This window comes from Argentina silus (genome assembly GCF_951799395.1).
Source record: "Argentina silus genome assembly, chromosome: Y".
Classification (NCBI taxonomy): domain Eukaryota; kingdom Metazoa; phylum Chordata; class Actinopteri; order Argentiniformes; family Argentinidae; genus Argentina; species Argentina silus.
The window spans coordinates 32,133,034-32,154,355 of record NC_139654.1 but is presented as its reverse complement, the minus strand read 5'-3'; the positions used below and the strand labels follow the sequence as shown (position 1 = coordinate 32,154,355).

At 44.9% G+C, this 21,322-nt stretch overlaps 1 protein-coding gene across 2 annotated transcripts in view; it reads right to left on the bottom strand.

The window, feature by feature from the left end:
* LOC310824222 (wings apart-like protein homolog) overlaps positions 1-21,322 on the bottom strand; it is a 69,020-nt gene that overhangs the window by 23,262 nt on the left and 24,436 nt on the right. For both annotated transcript variants that reach the window (XM_083697047.1, XM_083697048.1), the window contains 2 exons: positions 3,742-3,839; positions 400-476 (listed from right to left, as the gene is read on the bottom strand). In XM_083697047.1, coding sequence (XP_083553173.1) covers positions 400-476; positions 3,742-3,839 — 175 coding nt within the window. The remainder of the gene's footprint in view (positions 1-399; positions 477-3,741; positions 3,840-21,322) is intronic.

The following is a 21,322-nucleotide window of genomic DNA, read 5'->3' as shown; positions in this document are numbered from 1 at the left end:
CACAGTGGGCCCAGGTTTTAGTCCTAGCCTAGTGCTATCAGACCTGATTGAACTAATCGACTGATCTTCAAAGCCTTGCTTAGCTGAATCAAGTGTCTCACCGCGGAGCTGGGACAAAAGCCTGCAGCTCTGCGGCTCTCCAGGACCAAGATTGAGCATCACTGATCTCAGCCAGACAGTTTTCATCCCTGTCTTTCAAGCTGTGACTGATTAAGACTGGGGGGAAACCAGGTGTGCATCGACTCAACGGCATTGATGGATCATTAATGCACTAGGGAGAGGAGCAGGGCTTGGAGGAGGAAATTAGCCTAAAAGGAACAGCCATCCTTCTGTGGTTGTTTAGGTGAAGATTTGTCTCACTCTTTCTCAACAACATGACCATTGTTGACTCTCTCTCACCTGGCTGAGGACACTATGAGCTGGGAGTCCTTATAGGCAATAAGGTAGCCCTGGTTCTCTGGGTTCTGGACGGTAACCTGCCATGGAATGAAGAGAGACAGATGGGAGGATGGAAATGAGAAATTATGACATCTTGAAAATGGTGGAAAATCCTGAGACATGAGGAATTTGACAGTTGGGTGACACTATTTTATAGGAATTTTCATACCAAACGTACCAATAAGGGGAGAGAATATCATACTAGCCAGCTGCTGTATTGGCAAACACCTAGATTGTGTCACCTGGAAAGATTGTGCAGAGTGCGACCATTTGGTTGCATTTTGCGACCACTTGACTGCTGTGAGAGAAATTGTTGGTCGCACTCAGAGTGCTCATTAGCCTACATAATGTTTTTTTATAACGCATAATGTTTGATATTCATTCAGCCCTCTCGTTCTAATAGCAACCTTATAGCCTATGAGTGATGACAATTATACTTTCAACTGTTTACTACACCTCAGCCAAAACATTGTTGTGCATTTCCCTGACATGTATTCCAAAACTGTTCTCTGGTCGTTTTTTTGTAGGCCTACCTGCATTTAGCGCTTGGCAGGTGTTAATTTCGGACCCTACAAATTGTGTGGCAATACAAGGATATTGTATCTCGGATGCACATGTAGGCTATACAGGGCGGAGGCTTTCACCAAAGTAAATTCCCAGTAAGAAAATATATTTTGCTTTTCTCTCATGATTTTCTCTCATGACTACACAAATAAGATTACTTGCCACTTCAAGGACAGCAGAGACACGCGGAGCCTGTGGCAGGGCATTCAGACCATAACGGACTACAAGCCCGCGCCACAGACCTGCGACAACAACATCTCTCTGCTCAACAACCTCAACAGCTTCTTTGCACGGTTTGAAGCAACAAACACTACAAGCCCACAGAAAACTCCACCCCCCCCCCACGATCAGGTCCTGTGCCTGTCTGCTGCCAGTGTGAAGAGGACACTCTCTACCATCAACCCCCGCAAAGCAACAGGCCCAGACAACATCCCAGGCCGTGTGCTGAGGGACTGCGCAGAGGAGCTTTAGGATGTCTTCACGGACATCTTTAACACTTCTTTGCGTCAAGCTGCTGTCCCATCACATTTCAAGACCTCCATCATCATACCTGTGCCAAAGAAATCCGCTCCATCCTGCTTCAATGACTATCGCCCTGTAGCACTGACCCCCATCATCATGAAGTGCTTTGAACGGCTAGTCATGTCTCACATTAAGTCCATCCTCCCCCCCACCCTGGACCCCTTTCAGTTTGCATACCGAGCAAAACGTTCCACAGAGGACGCAATCTGCTCTGCTCTCCACCCAGCCCTCACCCACCTGGAAAAAGCAGACTCATATGTGAGAATGCTTTTCATAGACTTTAGCTCAGCATTTAACACCATAATCCCGCAACAACTGATCTGTAAACTGGACCAGCTGGGGCTCAACACCTCCCTCTGCAACTGGCTGCTGGACTTCCTCAGCGAGAGACCACAAGCAGTACGAGTCGGCAACAACACCTCGAGCAGCATCACACTCAGCACAGGGGCCCCCACAAGGCTGTGTGCTCAGTCCCCTGCTCTTCACCCTGCTGACTCACGACTGCACATCAACCCACAGCACCAATCACATGGTGAAGTTTGCAGACGACACAACTCTGGTGGGTCTCATCTCCAAGAACGACGAGACCCACTATAGAAAGGAGGTCAACCTTCTGACCACGTGGTGCAGAGACAACAACCTCCTGCTGAATGTCAGCAAAACGAAGGAGATTGTGGTCGACTTCCTGGAGAGGGCACACCGAACACCCACCACTGACCATCGATGGTGCTGCTGTGGAGAGAGTGAGCAGCACCAAATTCCTGGGGGTGCACATCAGTGAGGACCTCTCCTGGACCACCAACACCGCATCACTGGCGAAGACAGCCCAGCGGCGCCTCTACTTCCTCCGCAAGCTGAAGCGAGCGAAAGCTCCCACACCGATCCTGACAACATTCTACCGAGGCACCATTGAAAGCATCCTGTCCAGCTGCATCACTGTGTGGGGCGGTAGCTGCACCGAACACAGTAGGAAAGCACTGCAACGCATTGTGAACACAGCTGCTAAGATCATTGGTGCCCCACTCCCTTCCCTGCAAGAGACTTACTCCACCCGCCTCACCCGCAAAGCTACCTCGATTGTGAGCGACGCAAGCCACCCCGCACACAGTCTGTTCAGCCTCCTGCCTTCTGGAAGAAGGTATAGGAGCCTCCGTGCCCACACCACCAGACTCACGAAAAGCTTCATACCCCAAGCTGTCAGGAAGCTAAATTCTCTCCCCTCACTTCCCCCAGCCACATCCTCCAAGCTGTCAGGAAGCTGAAACCACCATCCCCCCTCCCAACCCTTCAGCTCCCCCCCCCCCCAAAACACTACGGACAATCCACTATTCTATTGCTACAATGCACTATTGCACTATTATTTTTTTTTATACAGAATACACAGTATTTGGCTGCTATTTACTGTCTTTACTGACTGCTCTTTTTGCACTGTTTAAATTATTTTTATTGAATGTTTTACTTTTAGTATGTGTTATCTGTTGTGCCTGGGCACTTTATCTGTCTCACCGTGGGAGAGTGAGAAACGTCCTCTCGATTCCTTTGTATGTCTTGACATGTGAAGAATTGACAATAAAGCCACTTTGACTTTTGACTTTATCATTTGTATACACTCCTTATGCGTTGTATAGACAATCCTTCAATCTGTGTGTGGATATTTGTTAGCCTAATTTAACATTTTCTCTCCATTCGATATCCAAATGACTTATCTTGGCCTGTACGGTAAATGGTATGCATGTAGCCTGGAAGTACCTTCCCCTGCATACAATTGCAATGTCATGATCAAACAATGATTTTTTTATTTTTTACAAAAAGAATAGGCGATGTAGCATGTAATGTGTTTCTGTACGTGTTTGTAAATAGCAATACCATTGAAGATTTTCACACACACAGCACAAGTTGTCTGTGAATGCAATGGCAAGTTCATTTCTTTCATCTTGATCAGCCTACACATTTTTTCTATTGTGTGACAAAATGTTGGTGCGGCCAAATCATGTGCTGGTGCCACCAAATCAATAAGCAGTGCCACAAGGGGAAAAAGCTTAGTCTGAGCCCTGCGAGTGTTGAGGGGTGGCAGAAGCATGGAAAAGTGCTATCGGTGCATCCCTAATTGTAATTGCAAACTTGTAACGTTTACCCAGAAATTATTTGACATGGAATTCAAAGTCGCTGTGCAGAGCCTTTAAAAAACCTTTGAGCATGTGACCACAAAGTACTTACGCTCTCCAACACTCGTAGACACCTCTCTGCCCCCCATAACGATGCCACAAGGTTCTCCTTGTCATCCTCTTGGCTCAGGTTCTGCACACATTCTTTCACTGCAGGTGACACAGACCACACACATGACATAAGGGTCATTCCATAAATGAGGTGCTCAAAGTGTGACATTGGGGTTAACATTTCAAAGTGGTTTAATACAGATACAAAATGTTTAGTACGTAGCTTAGGATGTCTAGTTTCAGGAATAAAATTCATTATATGCAGCACTGGACTTCAAGTTGTCCTAAGTGTGACAACATACACATTAATATTCACATTAAACAGGCTACTGTGCAACAATTGATACTGCAATAATAAAATAATGAATAAATAAATAACCTAATTCATATTCAGGGAGGTTAACTGGTTAGGGGTTGAAAAGGTGAGAAGAATGTGTGAGCAGGGGAAACACAGACCTGCTAGGGGGGTCCAGGGCATGGCCCCCCAGAGAGATTTATTTTTATTCTTTATAAACTTTTAAATGCTCATTTCTGGTGACTTTTAGGATTAGGGTATAGAAAATGTTTACCCTCGAATGAATGCAAAATAGCTGCAATCCTTATTCTGGTCTCAGGCTAAAACAATTAAAAGACTCTGCAAAATAAGGTACAAAATATGTATTTAATCAAGTGCTGTATCATTTAAATTACAGGAACAATCTGGGATTTATTTGATAAAGGGAGAGGACTGGAGGCACTGGTGGATTCAGGTACTTGATCCATGAATTGGGATTGCTTGTTCAACAAGCAACGTCTCACTTTCACCTAATTCTCTCATTCTGAAAATTAACCACAGAGGGGAAAAAGTTAATTCATAGATAGTAGTTAGTTTGTTAGCTAGCTAAACTACTACATTTCACACAGATCCCCCAAGGTCCAGGGAGCAACAAACTAGCTTGAGGAACGGCAAGGATTCGTATACCAGTTAATACTACAATAGCTAATTGGTTCATCCAAGCTACTAACGTTAGCTCCTCTGATGTTGTAGCTAACTAGCTGTCTGACTTTGTTAGTGTTAGAAATTATTTTTATAAAAACAGTTGCATTATAATGCTCAATAGCAGACGAGTAAATAAAGCTATTCAGTTCTTTATTTAGAGTGATTACATTTACTAATTGTATTTGATATTCCATGTGCAAATCAATTGAATTAATATGTTTTTTAATCATCTGATACAGGGAACATTTGTTTGGTAATCATTAACTCTTGATTGAGAAGTGTTGGAAATCATTATTATAAAAAACAGTTTATTATTGCTATAAAAATACATTAATGCAGTGTGCTAAATTTACTAATGTGATGGCCTGTTGATAAATGAGAGATGAATCAAGCATTAGTTCCATGGTACATTGGATTAATACATGAAGAGGTAAGGGTCAGGTCATCAAGATGGATGCTGCAACACACACATAACACAAGAATGATGTAATGGAAAAATACTAGGCTAGGAAAGGACAAATCAGAGTAGGTATATGTTTTCTTCAGCAGGTCAACTCGTTCCCCAGAGGGAACGGACCGGCGATATCTCTACCTGGAACGGATCGTGTGTCAGGGGCTGGGACCAGCCTAAAACACCAACGAGAGAAGAGCCAAGTCTAAACCGCGGCTCCTCCCCAACCAAATAGCCAATCACAATCATTTTGTTTACTGTAAAATGCTTTGTTTGACATTTTGAATGTATCCATTTTTGGAAAGTTGGTTACAGATTAACAGCTTGCTGACTGTGATTTTCTTCGCCAAAAGTGGTCCTTGTACAAGCCTAGAATTCTGACATATAAATGAATAGCTAAAAGTAAGAAGTAGTTTGTATTCTCCTTCAAATAAAGAACACGTTTTCTCACATTAGCCAGCTCATTTTCACAGAACAAACTCAATTATTTGATCAGCTAAGTTAGCAAATGTTGCTCAACATTTCTCTGGCTAGCTAACGGAGGATTCGATCCAGCTAGCAAGATACTTAACAATGCTAACAATTCTTGTTCCCTCACCTCAAACTTTCCAAATGCCAGCTGTTTATCGGTTACTGCTCATGAAGTAAGCTTCATCACCTTCTCACCTCCCTCTCCTTCTGTTTGTTGGCTGAGCCCAGTGTTGCCAACTCCTCAGAAAGGAAAGTAGCAATTGGCTGTCCTAAAAGTCGCTAGAAGTCACTAAATGACGTCATTGCCTAATTTGCATAATATCTCATTTGCATGTAATTGTAATGGACGCTGTAGGAGAGAGGAATAACGTCGTGGGAGAGACAAAAAGTGAGTAAAAAACACCCTAAATATGTTTAGAACTAGAAATGAACTTTCTTCTGTTGATTCTTGTACTGTTTTTTTTAATTTTGCCATTGAAATCACTTCTCAAAATAACTTCATGACTTTAATGCTTTGTCTTGACCCACATTGCATAAAACAATTCTGTCCTGTATTGTTAAATGTTATAATATCAAATTTAATCAAAATACTGTTATGTGGGGTGGAATTGCTAGCTCTACGTCCAACCCTCCTCCTTTATCCGGGCTTGGGACCGGCAAAGTGACCCAAAAGAGACACTCTGGCAGAGTTACTTAGGTTTTTTTTTTAAGTTTTTTTTTTTTGTATAGACGGTTTTAACTTGACAACATTAACAATCTAAATGGACCAAAAAGAGACAATAGAAAAAACTGTCAATAGCAATGTGAGAAAATGATGGTAACTAGTCTGGCCCTAATTCAGGTTCATTGTTTGTTTTTTTCAGACCCCCCTCCACACACACGCTGTGCTGGCTCACAGAAAGAGCAGGTCATCTTCATTTTGGTCAAGGCTTTCTATGGCAGGTTCAGCAACTGAGGGAGCTGACTTAAATGAGTAAGCAGCTGATGTGTCAAAAAGCTGCAAAACATTATCAGGCAGCTTGTGCTCATAGCAAGCCTCACCAGACAACTTCAGACCATATCGGACATACAGGATGGAGTTAAGGGTCTGCAAGGACATTCGATTTCTAAGTCAGCTTTTTACCACACTCATCTGGCTGAATAACCTCTCGACTTCAGCATTCGAGTGTGGCAAGGACAACACAGACACAGCAGCCATGGCAAGTTCCTGAAACGGGTTGATATCAGCTGCATCCCTGAACTTCCAAATCTCATTCCAGAAGCCCACTGTGTTTTTTGTTTCATTCCACTTATTAAGATGCATGGTACACCACTGCTGGACAATCTTGTCTATCTCTGCAGGAGAGTAGCCAAGGAGCTTGGCTATTTTTTCTATTTCTCCCAGGCTCTTGTTGTGCTTTAGAGTTTCCTCTACATTGAAAACTGACATGTACTGCAATGCTTCGATGTTGTCCGGCAGTCTCACCCTCAACTCGTTAGTGAGGGAGATGGTGAAGGCTACACACCACTTTTGGACATTGTTCTTGTCCTCAGGCGCAAGGTGGAGCTCAGCTGCCTTTGACTCAAAAAGGTAACCAAGGTATGGTTTGGGACTGATGTATCCATCAATTGGCTCTTTGAGTACATCAATATTTGCCAGTGGATTCAGCACCCTGCTACTCACAGACTTTATCAGGCTAACCAAGCTGTCAAAAGTTTAACAGGATCTACCTGCTCCCCCTCAAAAGCCTTGATGGCCAACTGTACCTCACCCAGCACTGACTTCAAAAAAGTCAGATACAAGATGTTTTGAGGATCACTGTACATGGAGTATAAAACCTCAGCCATGTAGCAGTGTTCACTGGACTTGGTGAATGCGAAATGCAGTTTAACCACTGGTCCAAAATGCGTGAAACCGCTGGTTCAATGGAGAGCCAACGTGTGGCACACACCTTGGTTATTTGTAAGGGTTTCTCCCCACAGTTGATGGTCTCATATATGGCCTTGTAGGCCTCCCTGCGCTTTGGAGACACTGAAAACCAGTTATAAGTCTCCCGTACCAAGTACTCCACACTACGGGGGATGGTGTCATTGGAAGCATGACTTACAGCAAGCTGCAGAGTGTGACACACAGCGAATAAGAACCAGATCTTTGAGGCCATACTCCTCCTTCAGCACTTTATGGACCCCATTGTTAATCCCCGTCATAACGGAGGCATTGTCAGTCCCTATCCCCAGGAGTTTCTCTTTTTTAAGACAACACTTCTCCAGGAAAGCCACAACAGCTCGGGCTATAGATCTGGCATCTCCTCCCTCCAACTCAACAAGCCCCAGAAATGTTGAGACAATTGTGTGTTTGGTGTCACTAAAGTACCTTATCACAACCCCCAGGTACTCAGAAACACTTATATCTGTGGACTCATCGAGGAGGAGGCTGAAACTATGGTCACCCACATCTGCGACCAACTTTTTTAGAAAGTATGGTGCTAGAACACCATTAACCCATTTGTGCCGAATGCCGCGCGACATTGCATCTACCGCCGGTTGCTGCATTGCGCAACTTTGAATCTACCGCCGTTTGATGCGTGGCGGAGCATTTTTGATTTGTCGTAATTTTCGTGAGTGCAGCATATAATGCACTGTCATTGGTTCAAATACACATGAGGTGGGTCTTGTTGATTTTTTAAAACCATGTGAGCACCCAAATGTCGTGTGGTTCGCCGAAAATCACGTAAATCAATCAGCGTTTATTGTAGATTTTTTAAACGCACGTGTATGTCTGATTGATTTTCGGCGAACCACACGACATTTGGGTGCTCACGTGGTTTTAAAAAATCAACAAGACCCACCTCATGTGTATTTGAACCAATGACAGTGCATTATATGCTGCACTCATGAAAAGTACAACAAATCAAAAATGCTGCGCCACGCAGCAACTGGCGGTAGATTCAATGTTGCGTCGCGCAGCATCCGGCACAAATGGGTTAATCATTTCCGTGCACTTTGTCCTGTGCATTTTGAAGTGAGTAGCAGCAGTGGAGTCTGAGAAAGCAGCTTTACATGCTTCTCCAATGTAATCACATGCTAGCATGGAACAGTGTTCAGCAATAGCTAATGCCATGGTGGCTTCAGCCTTTTTTGTCAAGTCAATTTTTTTACTCATTAATGGCAGCTTGCTTTGGGTGGAACTGTTATAAGGCTTTGCGCCTTTTGAATATGTTTTTGAGTTGTCATGTGTTTTTTCATATCACAAAGTTTGGCGTAGAAATCTGCCTTACAATACATGCAGTATGCCTGTGTATCATCTCCAATAAACGGCTTCAACCAGCCTTTGAATTCAGGGTTTGATCCCCACTCCTTTCTGTATTTTTGAGCGTACAGTTTAAACATAATGAGCTAGCTAGCTAGATGTTTAGCTTATGTCACAGAGAGGCACACACACAGTGGACGAGGTGAGTAAGTGACTGAGGCTGTGTGAGTCAAATGCAGTAATTTATTTTAGTGTGACAGTGAAGAAATATTTACATTTACATCCCGCTCTGTAAGCCAGGGCGGGATCAGCGGACGCTTTGCGCACGCGTGATTCATTTGCAGTCTAGACGCGGAGTGGTGTGGGTCTCCTCTCTGCTCTGACTGCAGCTGGGACTGCTGCGCGAGGCTACTGTGAGACTGACCGCCTGTGAGTGCTTTGGGACGGGGGAGGGGCTCACGGCAGCACCCGCTGCTCGTTGAGGACAGCAAATGCAGAGCGATACGTGCTTTCACGTCACAGTCTCCAAAACACCAGAAAAGTCTCCAATAACACCAGAAAAAGTCGCTAAGAGGATTTGGAAAGTCGCCAGATTTAGCGAGAAAGGCGCCAAGTTGGCAACACTGCTCGAGCCTTGGATACAACCAGTAGTGATCCAAACGCGCATAATTGACCCCCCCCCCCCCTCAAAAAGGCTGAACAGGGTGACCGCTGCATCCTCTTAGAGGCGGCGGTGCCAGGCAGCCAGCCGAGGTGGAAGAACTGAGTGATCGAGCAGGGGTTTGGGGGCTGACCATTGCTTGCAAGTAGGGCTGTTCCCTTTACAGCCTGGTAGGCGAGCACCAGGGTCTTGAATCTGATGCGAGCTGCTACCGGGAGCCAGTGAAGGGTGCAATGGCGCATCCATGACCTAGGCCCAATACACCTGGCGAGTGGAGATACCTGGGCAGATTTGCCTGTGAATGACCATTCCAACATGAATGGAACACTTCCCAGAAACAAGAGAGAGCCTTCAGGAAAACACTAACACTAAACTGCTCCAAGATAAAACAAACTGTGTCTCTCCTCGCGATCCGGGGAAATGGAATCGCGTGGTAGCTATTCTGAATGAAGCTTTCCACAAGAATGGTGTCTTCTCCGCAAAACATTGGGACGGGAGACCTTTTGGAAGTCCACTACTGAAGTACAGTCATGAGAAAAAATTAGGACACCCTATGAAAACCTTTGTCTTCTTCAACATATTCAAACATATGGACATTTGATATTCATTTGAACAATATTGAAAAATTGAGGTAATATAACTAAACAAATACAACTGAAACAAATTATTTAAAAAATGATTGGTAAAATGTAATTAATAGAAATGCAATCTTCTTGTGAGGAAAAAGTTAGGACACCCCCACATTTAGTTCCACTTAAAATGCCTAAAATTATAATAAAGAGCACCACATCAGGTGCAAATGATTAGAACAGCGTTAGAGGATTTTGGAGGAGCCTGTCCTATTTAAACCTCAGATATTTAGTTTGGTTTGCTCTTGATTGTTGAAGTGAGTTGCATCACCATGGCGAGATCAAAAGAGCTCTCTGAGGCCTTCAGAAGAAAAATTGTAGATGCATATGAGTCTGGGAAGGGATATAAAAAGATCTCCAAACTATTCGAAATTGGCCATTCCACTGTCCGGAAAATAATTTACAAGTGGAGAACATTTAAAACCACCACCAACATGGCCAGGTCAGGCCGCCCAAGCAAGTTCAGCCTAAGAGCTGACCGAAAGATGCTTAAAGAAGTCTCCAACAATCCCAGAATGTCATCACGAGACCTACAGGTATCTCTTGCCACAATTGATGTCAAAGTACATGCATCCACCATAAGAAAGAGACTGAACAAGTTTGCATTACATGGGAGGTGTGCAAGGAGGAAACCCCTGCTGTCAAAAAAAAACATCAGGGCAAGACTAAAGTTTGCCAGAGAACACCTAGAGAAAGACCAGAACTTCTGGAACAATGTGCTTTGGACAGATGAATCCAAAGTTGAACTATTTGGGCACAGTAAGAGTAGACATGTTTGGCGCAAAACCAAGACAGCATTTGAGAACAAGAACCTCATACCAACTGTGAAGCATGGGGGTGGAAATGTCATGGTTTGGGGCTGCTTTTCTGCAGCAGGGCCTGGTCAGCTCACCATCATAGAATCCACTATGAATTTTGTATTGTATCAGAGGGTGCTTGAGGAAAATGTGAGACCATCTGTTCGAAAGTTGAAGCTGAAGCAGATGTGGACCATGCAACATGACAATGACCCAAAACATTCCAGTAAATTTACCAAGGAATGGCTCAAGAAAAATAAATTGAGAGTTCTGGAATGGTCAAGTCAAAGCCCGGATCTTAATCTTATTGATTGATTTGAAACTGGCTGTGCATGCAAGACACCCCTCGAACATCCCACAGCTGAAAGAATTCTGCAAGGAGGAGTGGGAAAAACTTTCTCCCAATTGATGTCAGAGACCTGTAGACAGTTATAAGAAACGTCTAATTGAGGTTATTTCAGCCAAGGGGGGCAATACTAGCTATTAGGGCATAGGGTGTCCTAACTTTTTCCTCAGTAGGAATTGGCATTATTGTTAATTTTTCGTTAAATAAATGATTACAAAGTTACATTTTCATAGTTTTTTGTTCAATTACATCCCCTTTATCTATAGACATTGTTAGAAAGAAGATAACATATTGATATGTCCATATTTTTAAGAGAATAACTTAATATTTTGGGGGGTGTCCTAACTTTTTCTCATGACTGTATGTTGCACGGATCCTGAGAAAGTTTCCAACTCGCGAGGATTTCCAATTGGAGGTAACAATGTTACTGCGTTTTGTCTGGGACACCATCACTCTGTGCCACTCTCTCCCAAACAAAAGGCATATTGATCACCAGGGCATGAATGAGCATGTATTCTGCCTAAAAACTGGAATTGTTGACTTTAAGCATGAATCCTCAAAGTTTTATACTGTGTTTTTGGACTTCAGAGACATTATTGGTACTCTATGTGGTAGTGTAATGCCCAGTGCAGTTGAAGAAATACACCTGCCTCAGCCATATGTGGACAGGGTTCTCCCCAAAGAATGTAAGAGTAGCGCTGCGCCACGCCATGCTGTGAACCTTTCGACATTACAAGGCAAATTAAACTATATATTTAGTAATGATAGAGTAACTATCTTTGATCACCAACAACATTGTTGTTAAAAACGAAGCGAAATCGTTATGACGTTCCTCAATTAATTCCTGTTTTAGCTGTATTTTTGCACATTTTGACATGAATCAACGGAAGTCGAGTTTTGATAATGCAATCCAGCGCCATTGCTGTTCAAAAATCCTGGGGAGAACCCTGGTGGATATTATATCAGATGTGTACAAAGACTCTTTTCTCCAAGTTATCTGTGGAAAGCAGGTGACAGAACCAATCCCACTCAGGATTGGAATAAAAACAGGCTGCTGTTAACTTCATTTTAGCCTTCAATCAGTGGCTGAAATGGCTATGCCAGTGTGCCCCAGCCCAGGTTAGGTCTCCAACCCAGTGCAGGGGCATGCTGATGATGTCCAGATCTCCTCTAGAGAGGAGCATGTTATCAAAGACATGATCTCATGCACAGACACATTTCGGAAATGGTCAGGACAAAATGTGCAGTAAGAGACGTAGCGGAGGCAACCGTTGGTACAAATCCAAATCTGATCGACCCCTCAACATGAAACATATTCCTACCTTGGACACAAGTTTAATGTTGCCTGTAAATGTCCCCTCTGCCTGTGGTCATGAAGCTAGAGGCTGTAAGAGAAGTGGCCCTAGCAAAGGTTCAGCATCTGTTTGCCAGTGTAAATATTCCACAGAATGTTCTGAGAGAAATGAATAACAACTGTTCAAGTGGTGAGAACATGGTTATGCCAAAACACACATTCCACTCGAGATGTCATATTCTATAGCCGGAAAGAGGGGGGCTTGGGGGACTCAAATGTTGAATGGATATACAATACAACAACTCATCTCCTGAATATACTTAACAGTGATGACGCAGCAGTGCGGGAGCTAGCCAGAGCTTTCTCTCTCCTAGACATGAAGACACAGAAGGTCCCATGGGAAACTGGCACAGAGGACAACTTTTTGGGCTTCAAGAAGACCAATCGGAAAAAGGACACACGTGCTGCGGGCTTTGGAGTCTGGTCGGACTTCAATGACCTATAAAATGGACACACACTAACCCACAAATGGAACCAGTGTCTTCATCTGATGCAGTGGTCACAGACCCGTGTTGACGGAACATCTCAGGAGCTACAACATTCATCATCAAGGACAACTCTCTCAGTATAAGACAGAAGCAGCTAATGCCTGCAGTTGCAGGGGAAAGTTGCGGCTCTGGACTTTGTTGACAATTTGGTATCATATTCCATGTACAAAAACGATAGGACAGGCGAAGACATACTGATCTTTACTGTTAAAGCAAGGCTACAGGTTCTGCCAACTAAGTATAACCTTGCACTCCGGTATCCTGCGAGTCACAAGCCTTTTTGTATTATGCACCCCAATGTACAGTACCAGTCAAAAGTTTGGACACACCTTCTTATTCAATGGTTTTTCTTTATTTTTTATTATTTTCTACATTGTAGATTAATATTGAAGACATCAAAACTATGAAGGAGCACATATGGAATTATGTAGTAAACAAAAAAGTGTTAAACAAACCAGAATATGTTTTATATTTTAGATTCTTCAAAGTAGCCACCTTTTGCTTTGATGACAGCTTTGCAAGGTGTGTCCAAACTTTTGACTGGTACTGTACATCAAATGGAGTCAGTGGCACATATCACTAATGGCTGCCATGCATACAAAGGCCTTTACATTCCCAGGCATGACCGCATTGTCCATCAACAGTTAAAATTCACAAGCATTCCCGTGTTATGGCAAGTTGGTTCAGTGAGAATGATGACAAGGTCTTTTCTAAAGTGCCAAACACACCTGACATTGTTGTTGTTGATGAAAGCCAAAGAGAGCAGGGTTCTCCCCAATAAATGTAAGAGTGGCACTGCCCAACGCTGTGAACTTGGCAGCGCTACCATGTAAACATTTCAAGGCAAATTAAATGATATATTTAGTAATGATATAGTAACTATCTTTGATTGCCAACGACATTGTTAAAAACAAAAGCGAAAGTGAAAGCGTTATGATGTTCCTCAGTGAATTCAGCGTTTTGGCTGTATTTTTGGCGCATTTTGACATGAATAAACGCGAGTTGGGTTTTGATAATGCAATCCAGCTCCATGCTGTTCAAAAATCCTGGAGAGGTGACCATATTAGAAGTGGGCTGCTCATTCAATCTTTACCTGGAGGAAGCCTTTTCTACAAAACTGTTAAAATACCAGACCCTAGTCACACTTATTACTGGTCTTGGCTTCAGATGTCAGCTAGCAATATTGATATTTGGGAGCCTTGGACATGTGCATTACCAGACATATGCATTACCTGACAGTACGTGGCCTACAAATTGCAGGCCTCCCAGAGAAAAAAAACAAGCAGCTTGCAAGATATTGTTGTGTGTCAGCTGTTGTGGGAAGCTTAGCTGGGTGGCGAAGATGGTGCTACTTGTATCCAAGCGAGAAGTGGGGGAAATGTTTTAGCGCAATTATATTTTGTGGGGGGGGTGCTGCCTAAAATCCTGTGAGGGGGGTGATGATGTCTGATGATGGATGAACCTTAATTTAGAAATAATTAATGTCTTCATGGACACTTCATAAAATTATGTCAGACATGGAATTTACACTCACCGAACACTTTATTAGGACCACAATACTAATACTGGGTAGGGCCCTCCCTTGGCTCTCAAAACAGCCTCAATTCTTCGTGGCATTGATTCCACAAGATGTTGGAAACATTCCTTTGAGATTCTGGTCCATGATGACATCATGCAATTCCTGCAGATTTTTCAGGTGCACTTTCAAGCTGTAAATCTCCCGTTCTACCACATCCCAAAGGTGTTCTGTTGAATTCAGATCCAGTGACTGATCACTGAAAAAGACTTAACTCATTGTCATGTTCATGAAAGCAGTTTGACACGACTTTTGCTTTGTGACATGGTGCATTATCATGCTGGAAGTAGCCATTAGAAGATGGGTAAATTGTGGCCATGAAGGGATCCACATGGTCAGCAACAATACTCAAATAGGCTGTGGCAAGCGATGATTGATTGGTATTAACAGGCCCAAAGTGTGCCAAGAAAACATTCCCCACACCATTACACCACCTCCACCATGAGAAGTTGTACAGGTGTTCCTAATAAAGTGTAAGGTGAGTGTATGTGGCAGTGTGTCCGCGAAAGTGCATATAAAATTAACTCATAGGATATGTTTCTCAGTTGATTCTGGCATTTCAGCTACATGGACATAAATGTGTTCATATGCGCAGAGAAGTGGGGGAAATGTTTAGTGCAGTCTGACATGAATAAGCGTGAGTCGGCTTTAATAATGCAACAAATCTTCACGCGGGACAGGAGTGAGGATTTTGGGTTTCAGTTGGATAATAATGCATTTATTTTGTATAGCATTTTTTAGTGGATCGTTTGAAGGGGAGAGTGTGCTAGATAAATTGTCACGCCTTTGTTTGTTAAACCATCAACAATACAGTATGTCACGATAAACGTTCAACTCCTGGCTGGCTCGGGAACATCTCGTTCCAGTCACACTGGATTTTAGGTTTTAGTCTGGGAATAGAAACGCACCAAGTGATATTTGTTGACACAGGTCTGTTTGCTACAGTTAATAAATAAAAATCACCACACAAACCTGTCAGTGATTTTTTTATTGATACAAGTGGCGACTGCCGGTGTCTTGGGCTGAATAAATTCGTCGGATATCCAAGTTAAGCTATACAAGCTAGACCAAACTTTTTTTGCCGACCGAAGCTATATGGGTCAAAACGCAGTGCAAACATCCTTCAACAGCTCTCATCACCATGTAAAGTTAAGCTACTGTATAAAGCTAGACCAAACTTCTTAGCCTACCGAAGCTATGATACTGTACAAAACGCAGCGCGTTTGAAACAACTCATACAGCAAGCTACAGTACAGTACTCCTGCAATGTAAACATATCCATCATGCTAAACGATGCCTCCTGGTGGTTGTTTTGCGAATGACCTGAAAAAAACTCACAGGGGAAGTCGTCGGGACGCCCACCACATCGTCACACCAGTGGGAACTTTCTAAATTCCTACCTACTGTAGGTCTGCCTTACCATCATAACATCAACCGCATACAAAGTTACACTACTACAGTGAGCTTCAAAGGAACGCACCCATGTGACAGTGAGAAAAAGTTTACTTGGTATTTAGATGGTATTGTAATGAAATTATGTATACTGATTAATAACACCATTAATATTCCTCACACCGGAGGAACACCGTCGCCGGTTCCGGGCCCTGACGATGGAGGAGGGGAGTCGGCCCTTCGCCTACGCCCAGCGGCTGCGGGACAGCGCGTGGCGGTGGCTGCACCCAAGAAACAGCTCGGCGGAGGTGGTCGGGGACCGGGTAGTATTAGAACAATTTCTCACGGGGCTCCCGGCCCGAACCGCCGCATGGGTCCAGTACCACCGACCCCAGGATCTCGCGGCCGCCGTAGGACTGGCAGAGGACCATCTCTCCCTCCCACCACGGGAGCTACTACGACCAACCCCGGCCCCGTGCCAGGGGGCGGGGGGCCGGCGCCCGGGAGGAGCCGAAGGACCGGAAGGGGAAAGGCCGGCGCCCGCCCCGAGGACGAGATGGCAGGGGCGCGCACATCCGGAGCCAGCCCTGGCCCCACAGGCAGCACCCCGAGCGACAGGGGGGGTGTGTTGGCGATGCGGACGGCCGGGCCATGTGCAGGCCGAGTGCCCGGTGATGGAGGTGGAGCAGGTCGTCTGCATCGGCGACATACCGGGCCCTCCCCCCGGACCAGGAGCGGCGTATCGTGTTCCGGTAAGGATACAGCATGATACGCACCAGGCGTTCTTGGATTCGGGCTGCATGCAGTCCATGATCCAGGAGCGCCTGGTTCGACCGGGGGCATTGTTGAAGGCGTCGAGGGTGTTGGTGAAGTGTGTGCATGGGGACATTCACGAATATCCTGTGGTCGCTATCGAAATTCATTATGAGGGAAAAAAAAACATAGTGTACAGGCGGCAGTTAGCCCGCGCCTCACGCATCCCCTGATTCTAGGTGTAGATTGGGAGGGGTTTCCTCAGGCGGTAAAGAGGGCTACCGGGGTGCGTGCACGACAGAGAGGGAGGTGTGAGGCGTGTAAAGGGATACTGGCAGATTCCACTCTCGCCGGTATCCCGGGAGAAAACTGCATTCTCCACTCCGCTCGGGCTATTCCAGTTCACGGTGCTCCCTTTCGGGTTGTTCGGAGCCCCAGCCACTTTTCAGCGCCTCATGGACCGCGTTCTGCGGCCGCACTCTGCCTATGCTGCGGCCTACCTGGATGACATTGTCATTCACAGTGACACCTGGGCGCAGCATGTGCAGAGTGTGGCTGCTGTTCTGCGGTCCCTGAGGCAGGCGGGGCTGACGGCCAACCCGAAGAAGTGCGTGATCGGGCGGAGGGAGATCCGGTATCTGGGGTACCACTTGGGTCGGGGGGAGGTGCGGCCGCAGATTGAAAAGACTGCGGCCATAGCCGCCTCTCCGCGGCCCAAGACGAAGAGGGAGGTGAGGGCCTTCCTGGGGCTGGCTGGCTATTACCGGCAGTTCGTGCCGGGATTTTCAGAGCTGGCCAGTCCCTTGACGGACCTCACCCGGAAGGGTGCCCCGGATCCGGTCCAATGGTCGGGCCAGTGCCAGGGGTCGTTCGAGGCCCTTAAGGGAGCTCTTTGTGGAGAAACGGTCCTGTATGCGCCTGATTTTAACCTCCCTTTCTCCCTACAGATGGACGCGTCGGATAGAGGCCTGGGAGCAGTGCTGACCCAGCGGGTGGAGGGGGCTGACCGGCCGGTGCTGTACCTGAGCCGCAAACTGTCGGAGAGGGAGGGCCGGAACAGCACGGTGGAGAAGGAGTGCCTGGCCATCAAGTGGGCGGTCAGCGCCCTCCGCTACTACCTGCTGGGTCGCGCCTTCACCCTCTACTCCGACCATGCTCCCCTCCAGTGGCTCCACCGCATGAAGGATGTGAACGCGAGGATGTGAACGCGAGGGAGTAGGTTGTCGGCCGTCGTGTCCCCGGCCTGTGTCGGGCGGTGAGGGTATGTGGGGGGACATGCAGCGTTCGGCCTGTAGAGGGAGCTACAGGACGTGGCCAGGGTTACGTCAGCGAGGCTCCGTTGCACACCTGTTGCAAATGAAGCCTCGTTGACTAGATGCTTAAGATGTGTGTGCCTCTACTTTTCAGTAGGTGGGCTGGGATGGCGGAAAGAGGAGAGAAAGAGAGAACGACGACTGAAAAGTCGCCGAGCATTACCAAGGGCTGAAAAGCCAGAGACTGAAAAGAGTGGAAAGTATTGTCTTAATAAAGGGGACCAACATTCCCTCACCAACATACTGCGTCTGCCTCTGTGTACGAACGAACCTTGCTACAGACACACATTGAGCATGGTGAGAAAGCTGAGATTCTTGTATTTTCAACAGCCATCAGAACTCAAGAATATGTTTAGTGGTCCAATCGACTGGGCAGCCGAATTATGGAGCAAGTCACACGAGAGGGGATGTTTGGCATGACTTGTTAACATAAATAAACCCAACAGTTCGGAAAATACATTTGTTATAGAATAATACTATTTTTTTTAATAGTGCTGCACCATGTTTCTAGCATAATACAATCTTTCATAATTTCAATCGCAGCATATATCTTAGAATGATTGGCTGTGCTACCCCTGGTCTCCAGAATGGATAAGTGTGCTCCGACAGGGAAATAAGGCGATAACTTTGTGTGCACTGTAGCTCGTGCTCTGTGAGAAAAACAACAAATCTCAGTCGACTGAGAGCAAAACGACCAAATAGTCGACTAAACAGGGTCAGCCCTACTGAATATGACCTGATATGAACTCTCAACTACAGAACAACACAATGAAAAAGTGAAACTCTGACACATACATAAGCACGCACGCACACACACACACACACTTTCCGTTAGTTGGTAATAAGCCAGCTTTTGGCCGATGAAAAGAATGAAAAGCCGATAAATAAAATTGTTGATGGCCAAATTGTACCGAACCCAAACTGACCCATGGACAGTCAGACCCAAACCCGAACGGACCCATGAACAAAGACACCAAAACCTGACGGGTCCGGTTGAAGCTCCAACCCACGTGATAACAAATATAGGCTAATTTAGCGAGTATAGACCTACAGACCGACTGTAGCCGACATTTTGGGGAACAGACTTTCTCCCTCTCGTAATAACATGAGCTTTGATGAGGTAGTCTACCGGTAGGCTTAACATTTTCATTAAGCGTAACTTTCTGCTTTCTGCTCTGAAAGAGCTGCTCCATAAAAGAGGCGTTTTGAACAAATATTCTGATAACGCTTTGAAAGATTTTACACAGAGCTCACGCTCCGATGTTTGAAGAGGTAGCCTAATTTATGCACACACCTACAACGTTGGGGTGAATGATTGAATGTGGCATGATGACTATGAAAACAAAATATTATGACGTGATGTTTTTTTTTATGTTGCTCAGTGGCGTAGCAGACTAAGGTGCATACCATATTATCGCAAGGTCCCTGGTTCGATTCCGGCCATCGACATATCCTGCATGTCATCCCTCCTCTCTCTCACTCATCCTTCCTGTCAATCTCTTCTATTTCTGTCCCAATAAAGCAGAAATGCCCTAAAATATATAAAAAATAAATGTTCCTCTGTCATTGTGGGAAATGGGATAAATAGCCAAAATCCGGTGATCCTCCTCCATTTCACATTATGTTTCTGTCTCTCGCTATTTGATATAGGGTACTGACAAGTGTATATGTGCCACTTTCGTGATCAGAGCTGTTTATCAGGTCCAGGCATGAAGACGCACTGGGCAGGCTGCAATGTTTTGCTTTTCAATCAAACATGTCATGTTTGTATAAAAACATTGTTCAACTTTATTTTATTCCAACTTTACAGGCTAATTTCTGTTTAGATCAATTACCATCATCTAAATCAGGCATGTCCAAAGTCCGGTCAGATTTCACACAGCCCGCAGCTTCGGTTTAATAATGTATTCTTTATGGCCCGCTAGGGCTGTCAAACTGAATAAATAAATCATAAAAGGTTCAAAATGCAATTTCTCCTTTCACCGCATGGTGAACTCTATATGGCTCTGTGACCTTGCTGTGAACACTTCTCGCTAGTTTCTGCCATGGCGCCTGTAAATAAAAAGAGGAAAGTTGACAGTGAGGGCCGACGCTTCCAGGACAGATGGGAATTACAATATTTTTTCACTGAAAATCAGAGGAATTGTGTTTGTCTAATTTGTCAAGAGACTGTTACCATGTTTAATATTGTAATGTAAAGAGACACTACCAGACAAAACATGCTAACGCATACGACAAGCTAACAGGGAGTTAGCGCGCTGAAAAAGTGAAGCAACTCCAAGCTGCTTTGGCCGAACAACAGCGACTCTTCACACGGGCCTGTGAGTCAAATGAAAACGTCACCAAAGCAAGCTACGAAGTGGCCATGTTAATCGCCAAATATGGCAAACCTTTCACAGAGGGTACGTTTATCAAAGACTGTGTCATGAAAATGGTGGAGAACATTTGCCCCAAGAAGAAGCAAGAATTTGCTAATGTTTGCCTGGCTCGTAACACTGTGGCACGGAGAATAGAGGACATATCATCAGATATTCAGAGACATTGGGGGACAGGGGAGTGACTTTTGATTATTTTTCATTAGCCTGCGATGAAAGCACAGATGCATCTGACACTGCGCAGCTACTGATGTTTTTGAGAGGAGTTGACGATGACATGAACATAAGAGGAGCTGCTTGACCTCCAAAGCCTTAAAGGCCAAACAAGAGGAACGGATTTATTCGTTTCTGTTTGTACAGCTGTTGACGATATGAAACTACCATGGAGTAAAGTTAGTGGGATTATTACCGATGGTGCGCCTGCCATGGTTGGTGAACGAAGTGGATTGTTCACATTGATCTGCAACAAAGTCAGCGAAGAAGGAGGTAACGCTATTATACTCCACTGTATAATTCACCAGCAGGCTCTCTGCGCAAAACATCTCAAATTTGATCATGTTATGAAACCCGTGGTAAAGGCAATCAATTCTATTCGCTCTAAAGCCCTATACATATACATATACATATTTGTGTGAGCAGACGTTCTCTGTCATGAACTTAAACAAGAACTGCTTGAGGTCAAGACTAAGTGACTTCCACCTACGTGACATTTTACACATCTCAACCACTGCCCTCAAACCAGACCTGGCCTGTCTACTGAAATCCAGA